An 11,126-nucleotide genomic window follows, 5' to 3' on the forward strand; every position below is an offset into this window, starting at 1 on the left:
TGGTGGATGTTGAGCCTGAGGCGGTACCATTACGCGGGAAAGATACATGGCCTGAGGCGGTACCACTACGCGGGCCAAGAAGTGTTGTGAATATGAGTTGGTCGCAATAAACCTGAGGCGGTACTATTACGCAGGTCACTGGCGAGTTGAGTGGAAAACATGAGATGGTCGCAGTGAACCTGAGGCAGTACTATTACGCAGGTCACTGGCAAGTTGAGTGAAAAGAGTGTGATGAGTCAAGAACGAGTGCGTGAAATGTGTTTGGAATGTGCTTATGGTTGAAAATTGTATTATTGTGGCTAACGTGCAAGTTGCATGTGTGAAAAGCCCGGGTAAGTGCAATTGTGTGCATGATGTGTTTATTGAGTGATGTCATGTTTGGTTTTATCTGGAGGTACGTGTTAGCCTAAGTGAGATTTAAGGTGTTACTTACTAAGAAGTGTTCTCACAGTTGTTTCAACCAAACAATTTCAAAACCCCGACCTGAACAATGAACCTTCCACCGTCGTCGCCGCAGCGTTTTGGGATTTCGATGCACACCAACCATAACATGGCAAAGTACCCGACGGACGAGCAAGAGGCTTAGAGGGATTCAAACTCGAGTTCTGAGGAGTCGGTCTCGGAGTGGACGCCATTTAGAGGACGTAGGGGCTAGTTTAGGGATTGAGCGAAGGCCTTTTGAAGTGTCTCATTTTTTACAGTTAGGCTACCCAGGCTACTGATCTTTTTGATATTAGTGGTGCGTAATTTAGCAGTTCTGTGTGCTTGTATATTATGTGGATTGTATATGGTGAATATTGTATAAGTTTGAATCAGTAATGGATGTTTATTCTCCCGTGTACCCCTGGTCAAATACTGTCTGGGTGTTTATGGCTTTCGCTGGTACTTTAAATCTCTAATGAGTTGATTTGGGTCGGTGATATCCTGGGATGTCGTCATATTCGACCAAAGAGGAGTGTCGCGTGCTCGATAGGGTTCGAGGCGTGACAGAGTTTTCATACAACCATAGGAAACAATTCAAGACTAAAGAATTTCATTTGAAATGTAATACCAGCACAAAGAAAATGAGTACACAATGAGGAGGAAATAAAGGTGGGTTGGGTGAAAAGAAATCAACATGCACTCTTGAGACTCCTCCACTCTCCCCATGGTGCAAAATGAGGAACTCCCCCTTACAATACATTGTAATAGAATAGATGATGGAAACTTCATCAAGCATTTTAGCCGAAAAAACAAGGCAACTACAAAAGGAATAATAGATATCATCAAGCATATGGTATGATGACTCGTATCACCATCTTACCGCTTTTGATACCGCCCTCTAACATCAATGGCAAGCTTATACTTGTTGAATCTCTCATGGACAGTTCTCTACAAAATTTCACAGAACTATTTTATGGAAAGACGAAAGGTGTTGATTGCCAATCATGCAACGGCCAAAATGATAAAGCACAAGCCAGGAGGTGGGATTTTCAAAGGATCCAGTCAGGGTTCGTTGCAATCGCCTTCTAGCCTTCTACTGGGTTAGCTGCCGCCTGATGTTATCCCCAGAACAATTCAGATCTCTATTCTTGCCACACAAGATATTCACTTTCGTCTTTATATAATTGACATCAAAATTGCCTCGCCTTGAATGAAAAAGTCACCTAATCAGTTGAAAAGAAACACCTCACGAAGCATCCTTTATGAGATCAAAAACAGGCTTGCTGGCATGTAAATAGCCCTCTTCAGCTTGTTGCTTGGGTTTTTATTTCCTTATGTCACAGTATATAGATATAAATTTAAAGTGAAAACAGAAATGGGAACAAAGCTATCTAAGAATAAAACACTTAAAATGAAAGCATTGTGCTCTTACATTCCTTGAAATCATCTTCTCATATATCCTCAGGGCCGTTTATGAGCTGAATAATGATGCAAAAGAATTAGAGAGCAGGAACTGAGCTGAGTGAAAGGACCACATCCATGACAAATCTAAGAATCCCATAGCCATACCTTGTCCTCAAGTACTACTCCATCAGGAATTTCAATCCTCGTCCCAGGTCTTGCAACGATGCTGACATTCCCCTTTTGGCATAAAATAAAAATGTCAGAACAAGTAATAATTCCAAGAGAGAACCCCCAAGTATCATTCTTATGTTGCAAAATTACTGTGAACCCTTCGAAGTACATAAGTGAAAATCCATTTCTACTTAAATGAGATCAACAACACGAAATGGTTATGACAATCGTCATCTGTACTAAATGATTACTTCACATAACATTTTAGACAAGATATGTCCATCCTGACATGTCTAAGTTCACAGTATATCCGCTGTACTGATTGACTACAAATTACATCTAAAAGTACTTTAACACATGAGACAGCATAAATTCTACAGAGAGCGGAGTCTGCAAGATAGCCTAGATCAAAATTAACACCGCATCTTTAACTAAACATAGATTTACTTGCAACTCATACTCTATAGATGGACTCAACAGAGTAAGCGAATCTTCACAATTTAACCGCTGGTCTGATGGGTTTTACTGTAGGTCCCATAAATTTGTAGTAGATCCTCAATAATCGGACAAAGTATATAAAAACAAATGCCAAGCGCAATGTCTGTACCTTGAGCATAATGCCATTTCCAAACCACACATCACCAGTGACTTTCAAGCTATCCAACTCAACTACACTGGGAATAGACTCGAAGCGGCTCACAAAACTGCCCAACTGAAAAAGGCAGATATAATGAAACATGACATTAATATCCATAACAGGCTGAATAAGAATACACAACTAAAGTAACCGTCACCTTATCAAATTCAGGTCCCAACTCGACAGAAGGATCTTTGGGATTAGTTCTGGCAGCATTTCTAATTAGAACTCCATTGGATGTGGTATATAGATCCGACTGCATATGAACATTAGAGTAACATAGCCTTCATATCAAGTACAAAATGCAGATTGGAGAGTGTTCTGTAGTTTGTAATACCTGGAGAAGAAATAGATCTGAAGTTGCATTCAGTGGAAAATAACGGGATGAAGGGACGGAAATACCAATTGCATGCTCAAAAAACTGGATCAAAGGAAAAAAATTAATTTTCCATATAAAAAATGCACCAATCAAATGTAACAAACGTTGCACAAGAAACTCATATGAAGAAAGGCTTTTACTCGTATTATTGAACTAGTTGCTGTTTCTCGCATTAGAGATGAACCTGCATCTACTTCCTGCAGCATCAAGAGCAAAAAGTTAACCTTTTTCTTTTCACAAGTATGTATAGAAATCTTAAATTCAAAGAACGTCAAAAGAAAATTGTCATAATATCAACTAATCTTACCCATTTCAGTGCATCAGTGTCCACAAGTCTTTTGATGGCATTCAGATTGATCCACCTATAAAAATAAGTAGAGAACTGAGCTTTCAGGCTTCTTTCCAAGCTTTAGTAAGCCACAGGAAAATGAAGTAAAATTTCACTCACATGTTTTTTGTATCAAGCAATTTGAACTTCTCTGACAACTTAGAAAAGATGGAAGAAAAAGCTCAAAGTTAGACAAGTAATACAATGAAACGCTGTAAATATGAAGGCAATTTTATAACAAGCAACCTTCCTTAATCACAGTTTGGGATGCTTACTCTTTCAGAAGGCTTCAGAGCAATTTCTCCAAGCTGAGTGCACAACAAAAAGGACAAACTCATTAGTGTTCATGTTGGTGAAGGACAAGAGCTACATGTCAGCTTTTGAAGAACTCCCCGCCACGTTGCAAGCAAAGCATACCATCATCCTCACACATTGTTCCAACAAGAACTAGAACTAGTTATAATAAAAATGTCCACATGTTCATAGAATCTCATTTGAAGCAGAACACAAAATTCACTATTAGCAGTAAGTGTGTGGGAATATTTTTAAAACCACGAAAGATTGCTAAATTCATGGCACAGCATGCTAAGTTTTCGAACAAAATTATAAAGTGATTCGTGAGTCGTGCAAACATTACTGACCACTGAAAGGCAAGGTTTAGGAATTTTGTTCTTTTTGTTCTCTGTTTTGTGTGCGCGCACGCTGAGAGAGCAGAGAGAGAGAGAGAGAGAGAGAAGATGGAATCTAAAGCTTGGATATTATCATATGAATCCTGATGCAAACTCATTAACAGACACTTGAATTTCAATTTCTTTTCTTTCTCATCCCAGCCACAAACTAGTATTTTTGACTATTTACTGTTTACTCGTAATCCAAATGGGAAGAAACAATTTCCTATTCATTATTAATCAACCGTATCAATATTCATTAAGCTAACATAACAGCACTTGCAATGAAGCAAATCCTACCAATGACACACATAAATAAGAGAAAGTACAGCCAGTGGCATAGAGATTACAAAGCACGAAGCTGTTAGTCCTTGGTATATGCACCCCCTCAGACCTGATTAAGAAATAATTAACCAACTTTCTTTAACTGCTTGATCCGAACGAACTCTTTTTTTTTTTTTCCGAATTGTGTCTCTGAACTTTTCAAGTTTTTCTAATTTGGGCACCTCTAATTCATTTCTGATCACTTCGTCCTCTTACAATTATCCATACAGAAATCAATTCTTAAAATTCATTTCCATTGATTTTCCTCAAAATACTTTTACATTTTTTTGGATAAAGAAATTTCTAGTCTTTCGGCCTGATAAAAACTCCGAATGTTTTTCCTCTTGGCACCATTAATGTTTGTGTTGCCAAATCATTTATCCATAGGAAAGAGAAGAGATTCACACTCCAGCTACTACCATTCAACTCAATCACATCACCTGAAGGACAATGCACTGGTAAAATTATTTTCAACTTCATCAGTAAAACAAAGCTTTTCCAAAAAGTTAAACAAGGCTTTCGATCAAGATTATTATTCAACATAGTTTCTAAAAAATGAACCACAGGAGCAGTTAAGCTGTCACATACTACCCACCTGGAACTTCCTCTCTTCGAAATTTACAAAGTCCCCATTAACATCGATGGATGCAGTGGGCCTTACCTAAACAACAAATTCCAGAGTCATTGCTGAAGAAAAATAAAGAACACAGAAAGCAAACCTTGTCTACCTACCTCCATACAACATTCAACTTTGTTCTGAATTAGGTGGTTTAGTATCTCTGTAAACACACATTAAGGAAAACGAGTGATAGCACAATGTCCACGAGCAGTCAATAACTGAACAAGCCCCCCCACCACACACTTCTCTTCCCAGAAAAAAAAAAAAGAACCACAAGGATCAAAGTCAAAGTAAATGTCCACAATCACCATAAGTACAAGGATACTTGGGTCAATGATTGTCCCGACGTTATCTGAGTTCACCACAAGGATATACTCCTTACCCTGAAAAACAACTTATTTTAAAACCTCTAATAGCTCACTTATGATTCTAATATCATTGACAGTATAAACCAAAAAAGAAATAGCAACCATATTTAAAAATAAAGGACAACCTGTGACAGTAACACATCAAGGGTTCCACTTCTCATCAAAGATACAATATCTGCACCCTGGTTAGCATATGCCCTATCACCAAAAGATATCAGTTGGCTTCTCCCATGAGACAAAAAGTTGAAACACATCAGCAGGATAAACCAAAATGACCAAGTAACAAAGAAAATGAAGAGTAGCTCGATGAACATGAAAAATTGGTTGATCTAACAACAATTTAATGTGAACATTGGCAAACTTTTGTGAAATTACCCGAATTGATTACTTCATGACCAAGTTTCGCATCTGGACGGGTATGTTAATAGTAACATATATGAATCAATGGGCAATGGATACAGCAATTCAGTAAGATTTACTAAAACAGATAAATTCGACACCTGGATGTGTTTTCATACCAAAAAAGGATACACAAATGAATTTAGTCCAAAGTGGTCCAAGTACTCAAAGGATTGATGTGACTTGACAGACATAATCAATTGCCAATTCTTATAACTTGGAGAAGCAAAAGGTGTAGTGTAACCTAATAGTCTGCTGTAGAACTGTAGGATTCACAATCCAAACTATTTCAATCAGTACACAAAATGATTCGACTTGAAGGTGCATACTGAGAGTGAACACAACTTATGCGATGTGGTCACAATTCGTTTACAATTTGACTCACTAATTTGACAATTTAGTCGCAGTTCCAGTTATTTTTATTGCCAAAGAAAGCATGAGGTTGCAAGCACATAGGCACAGAATTGATGTTTCTTTGCACCAGTCAAACCTATTAATTAATTGGAAAACAGCACTTCTGGCAATGACAATCAAAATTTAACCTGTGCAACAAAATACAAGCAAGTTCATTCAAAATAAAGAACAACATACAATTCATTGCTGCTGCTCTGCTCTCCAGATGATTTCAGTTGGGAGTTTTGGTTCTGTGTCAAAAAGAAAAAGGATTAACAAAATCCTCCACAAAAGCTAGTATATCAGAAATTATTCTTTGTGTACTCAGGCATAACAATGACTAGAGAACACGAACCAGCTCAAAAGCATGAAAATCAATGTTTGACTGGGAATATTTAGCCCAAACCTGGATCAGGAAGCAAGACCACGGAAAGTTTCATGAGTCCCCAATATCAAGAACTAATATCAGCAGATGAAAAAGTTGTCACCTCAAGGGTAGCATCATGTGTTTTTGATGAATTCATTAGAAGCAGGGGCACATTGCATCCGTACTTTGAGTTGAGATGCTACAACATGCAAAAACAGAAGAATTAAACCTTTCAAAGCCAAGTGCGGTCAGTTTCAATTTCAACTACATACCACTGACAAAACAGCAATATACCTCAATCTGAGTAGCTGTCAAGCCCAGAATTGTCACTCCATTGCTGATTTCGATGGTAGATCTGCACTAGTAAGGATGGAACTTGATAACATCATACATCAAACATTGACAATGTACGTGAATCATTCTCATCATGTTTTATTTTCCTTAAACCTACAGACAATCACGATCTACAGATTATGCAACATAGCTTTTTGTTAAAAGGATAAGCAATCTTGACCAAGGTTAAAGATTTTGCATGATCAGCAATACCTCAAGCAACTTTCTAGAGCATAGGAAATATCATAAATGCAATATGCGCTGCATAGATTTGCATTCGCATCTCCCTCGAATCACCAACTGTTCCCCCAATCTTCACACCCCCAACCCCCAAAAAAGAAGGTAAAGGCTCTCAACCTGATACCCTTCCCCTCACAAACTGGGAGGAAATATCCATTTTGCGCCAATTTCCAATTAAATTCATGCAGTATATGTGACTACTCTAACATAGAACCTTGGGGAGGCTGAGAATTCCTATTTTACAGCATACCAAAAAAATTCTAAAACAAAGAGTACCCTCCAATAAACAAAAGCCAACTTTCATAAAAAAAATACCAAAAAAAAACAAACTGTTGCGAACATAAAGCATCTACCTTAAGTAAGATACAATTGCAATAATAAATGATACAATACATAATTCAGGCAGAGATCCAAAAATAAAACTGAGTTTTGAGAAATTTCCAGGTAAATAATGATGCTTACTTGGGACCATCAAATCCCATTTTTGTTCCCAAAGCTCCATTTAACTTCAGGACAACAAGTTTGTCCAGAAGCTTCTTAGTTTCAGCAACATCTGTATGAATCCAAGAAACAAAAACCTTCTTATGAAAATGGCCGTGTTTTGTTTCCCTTCTCTTTTGGGATGAAAATGGGAAATTTTATCAGATTAGACGGGAATATCATCTGCAGTTACAGGAGGTGTACAGAAATAATAAAGGAACAAAAAAAATCATAGCAAACTAAACTACAGAAAATCAGAAAAAGGAAAAATGGAACTTTGGACTAATATCATCGACAAGTACAAGGAAATATAGACCATTATGTCCATTTGTACAGGTGCAAAGAGCAGTACATGATGTCTTCAACCAGTATAAAGAAATAAAACCCATCATATCAGTTTCTAGATTGTAACTATGAAATCAGAGTTAACTGAATCGCCATAAATGTATACACGGAAGCTGCGGCGCAGGATTGGAGAATACCTTCAGGAAGAGGAGCTAATCTTTCATAGGGAATTATAGGCACTTGAATCTTTGCTAACTTGGTCGCACTATCACTCTCACTCTTGCTCTCCTCAAAGCGTTGCACCTCCTCCCTTCAATCCAGAACTCAATCATGTAAAAGAAAAAAAAACTCAGTCACTCGCGAACTTCAGGAACTTCTAAACATCCATAAACAAAAAATGAAGCCGCGAAATGCTTATGACACAGCCATTTAGCACACCGGGAACTGCATGAATACAAGAAAATGCTAGGAGTTTGAAACGATTTTACTTTCCAACATTCAAAAGAAAGAAAGAATGATTTCCCATATGCGCAGCTAGCAGCAATCCTCATAAATGCAGTCCCAGAAATACTTACCAAATGCACTGATCATTTCGAGAAATTCAAACCAAACAAGAACGAATCATGCGGTTCATCAAGATGTAAAATTGCATACCGAGCTTCAGTCTTTGGGGCAGAGGCAGGGGCAGAGGCAATACCGAGCCAGTCCTTCGCGGCAGCAAGCTTCTTCTGCTCAAGCAGGAAGGTCTTGGTGATCATATTGCAGAAGAGGTACACAAACTGCACCGAGTCGTTCGCCGGGATCGGGTACGTGATCTTCTTGTAGCACTCCCACGGCATGCTCGAGTCCACCAGCGCCACCACGGGGATCTGCAGCTTCGCGGCCTCCTGGATCACCGACGACTTCCGCTCGGTGTCCATGACCACGAGGCAGTCGGGCGGCTGCGACGGCCCGAAGCAGATCTTCTTGTTCCGGGACCGGAACTTCTTGGGGCTGCAGCTGTTGGTGAGGAACCCGCCGGTCCGCCACAGGGCGTTGCCGCTGGGGGAGTAGCACCCGATCCGACGCGTCATCTGCTCGACGATCTCGTCAAAGAGCGGGTTGGTGTTGACGAACATGAAGCGGCCCCGGCGGCGGGCGAGGGAGGCGAGGAAGCCGCAGGCGCTGCGGAGGCAGATGAGGGTCTTGTCGGAGTCGATGATGGCCATGCCGTTGCGGCTGCCGTAGGCGAAGGGCTTGAAGTGGTGGGTGGCGACGCGGCGGCCGAGGTGGGCGTTCGTGCTCAGGAGCTTCTGGATGACGATGGAGTGGAGCGTCATCTTTGTTCGGGGGAGGAGGGACTGGTTTCGGAGCTCCGGGGGGGAGAGGTTTAGGGTTTTTGGGATCGGGGAGCGGAACGGAGCGAGTGTCGCGTGGAGTTCACGGCGGCGCCGCCATGGATGAGGCTCGCGCGAAGGGGGAAATTGCGAGAGGAGTGGTGAGGTGTGGTGGTGGTGCTGCTGCTGCTGCTGGGACTAAGGTTTAGGGTTTGCAGGGCGGCGCGGCCGACGGAGGGAGGGACGGAGACGAAGGCCGATGAGATGGGGATAAGTTCCGACGGGCTGTCACGTATCTCTGTATGACAGACCAATAATTTCTTCCAAGGGAAAATGACACAATCATGTTGTCCAACGTAATACCAATATTAAACATATTCAAAAAATTGAAGGACTAAATTGAATATATATAAAAAAAAATGATACAAATAGTTTAAGAATTTTCGTCCATTGTGAAATGTGGTCCATGAACTGTATGAAAATGTTCAATATAGTCCTTAAAATTTAACCCAATGTGCAATGTGGTCCATGAATTTTTAATTTGTTTAATGTCATTCCTGGACTTTAAATACATATTTAATTAAAAGTTCAGGAATCACATTATATGTTGGGCTAAATTCAGGGATTACATTAAGTAAATCAAAAGTTCATGGACCACATTACACAATAAGTGAAAGTTCATGGACTATTTGTGTCATCCCTCTATCAAAAAGTCGACGGACTACATTAAATAAATTAAAATTTTAGGACCCATATTGTACATTTGGCTAAAAGTTCATGGACCACCAAATTAAAAATTCAATGACCATATCATATATTAGACCAAAGTTCAAAAACTATTTGTGTCAGTATCCCTTCTTTGAATATCCTCTTAATTACGTAATAGTGGCATATTTTCATATTACATGGATATCCATTCAAAGGAATGAGGGTTTAGTTGGATGCTAAAAGTCGATCTCGGTAGGGTAAAAGCTAGGGGTGTTAAAACCAAACACAATACCCGAACCGAAACACGAACCGACCCGACCCGAGCACGAAATTTTCTTATTGGGTCGGGTTGGGTCTCAACTTGTTTGGGTAACAATAAAGATAATTGGGTATTGTTTTGTATTTATTGGGCTCGGGTACCCAAGCCCAACCCCAACCCAAACAAGGAAACCATTTAGATCTCTCTTCCACGTCTCTCTCACTCTCTCGCTTCTTCTGCGTTCTCTTCTGCGATTTCTGAGTCCTCCATCCAGGGCTTCCGCAGCCTCGCCGAAGGCAAGACCATCGAGTTCCCGATCGAGTTCGACGGCAACCGCACCGGTGACATGGCCAACGCCAATGCTGCGGGGGGCGCCCCCTCCCCCGCGCGGAGCAAGCCGGCCGGCGGAGAGGCCGGGGGCGGCCTGCTCGGGTCGGGCGCGTGGCCCGCCCTCCCGGCGCCCGCTAGGGCTCCCGCTCCTTCCTCGTCGAGGTCGTCGCCGGAATCCCCCGCGCTGAGGACTTAGCTGATGGGTTGTCGGAGCTGTTCGTATCGGAGGTGATTTTTTTTTTTGGGCTTTTCGATTTTCTTTTCGTTGCTCTGTTTGGTTACCCGAGACGTGTCTTTTGTATCTGGACATGATGGCGATCTTCTTTCGCTACTGGATTATTACTGGAGAGTGTTAGGAGCGTGATGCATTGTGTATTGGATTTCTGCTGTGTGTTCGTTCAGATATGCCTCTGGAATTGTAGATCTTCTGTTTCTTAAAATAGAGCATGAGTGAACATATAATTGAATGCATAGGAGCAAGATAATGGGGAGTTGGGATGGATGAGAAAAGGTTCGTTTGGCTGAGTTTGAAACACGGAACCCGACCCGGATCGACCCGACCCGATCACTTAGCTATATCTTGTTCGGGTCGGACCGAGCACACCTGTCTAGTATTTTGGGTCGGGTCAGGTATCATGCAAACCCGACCTGACCCAACCCATTGACACCCCTAGTAAGAGCTATGAGAGGCACCG

The 11,126-nt window shown here is 40.9% G+C and overlaps 1 protein-coding gene across 2 annotated transcripts; it reads right to left on the reverse strand.

Annotated features, from left to right (window-relative positions):
• Positions 1–1,008: 1,008 nt before the first annotated feature.
• Positions 1,009–9,420, reverse strand: LOC115694294 (UTP--glucose-1-phosphate uridylyltransferase-like). Of its 2 annotated transcripts, XM_056305804.1 has the most exons (21): positions 8,473–9,420; positions 8,016–8,128; positions 7,516–7,606; positions 6,775–6,835; positions 6,602–6,679; positions 6,469–6,519; positions 6,312–6,364; positions 5,447–5,519; positions 5,279–5,336; positions 5,067–5,113; positions 4,930–4,995; positions 3,618–3,650; positions 3,463–3,500; positions 3,322–3,376; positions 3,155–3,211; positions 2,973–3,056; positions 2,793–2,891; positions 2,606–2,710; positions 1,993–2,064; positions 1,856–1,901; positions 1,009–1,646 (listed from the first exon to the last, which is right to left on the reverse strand). In XM_056305804.1, exons 1-20 carry the CDS (start codon positions 9,135–9,137, stop codon positions 1,875–1,877), a joined length of 1,926 nt encoding a protein of 641 aa, XP_056161779.1. In that variant the 5' UTR covers positions 9,138–9,420; the 3' UTR covers positions 1,009–1,646; positions 1,856–1,874. The 2 variants fall into 2 exon arrangements, with proteins under 2 accessions (XP_056161779.1, XP_030477272.2); XM_030621412.2 differs by having other exon boundaries at positions 1,009–1,901.
• Between the last annotated feature and the right edge of the window lie 1,706 nt (positions 9,421–11,126).

The sequence above is a fragment of the Syzygium oleosum genome, unplaced genomic scaffold, assembly GCF_021117445.2.
Source record: "Syzygium oleosum isolate NSW1041296 unplaced genomic scaffold, Sole_v2.1 Sole_v2.39, whole genome shotgun sequence".
Classification (NCBI taxonomy): domain Eukaryota; kingdom Viridiplantae; phylum Streptophyta; class Magnoliopsida; order Myrtales; family Myrtaceae; genus Syzygium; species Syzygium oleosum.

What these genes read in the sequence shown, in the direction of transcription:
- LOC115694294 (XM_056305804.1), bottom strand. Translation starts at nt 9,137, where the DNA reads ATGACGCTCCACTCCATCGTCATCCAGAAGCTCCTGAGCACGAACGCC. An exon ending in ATGGGATTTGATGGTCCCAA is followed by an intron (nt 6,836 to 7,515) that starts GTAAGCATCATT and finishes TTACTAGTGCAG; the next exon opens with ATCTACCATCGAAATCAGCA. An exon ending in TTGCTTGATACAAAAAACAT is followed by an intron (nt 3,377 to 3,462) that starts GTGAGTGAAATT and finishes TTATTTTTATAG; the next exon opens with GTGGATCAATCTGAATGCCA.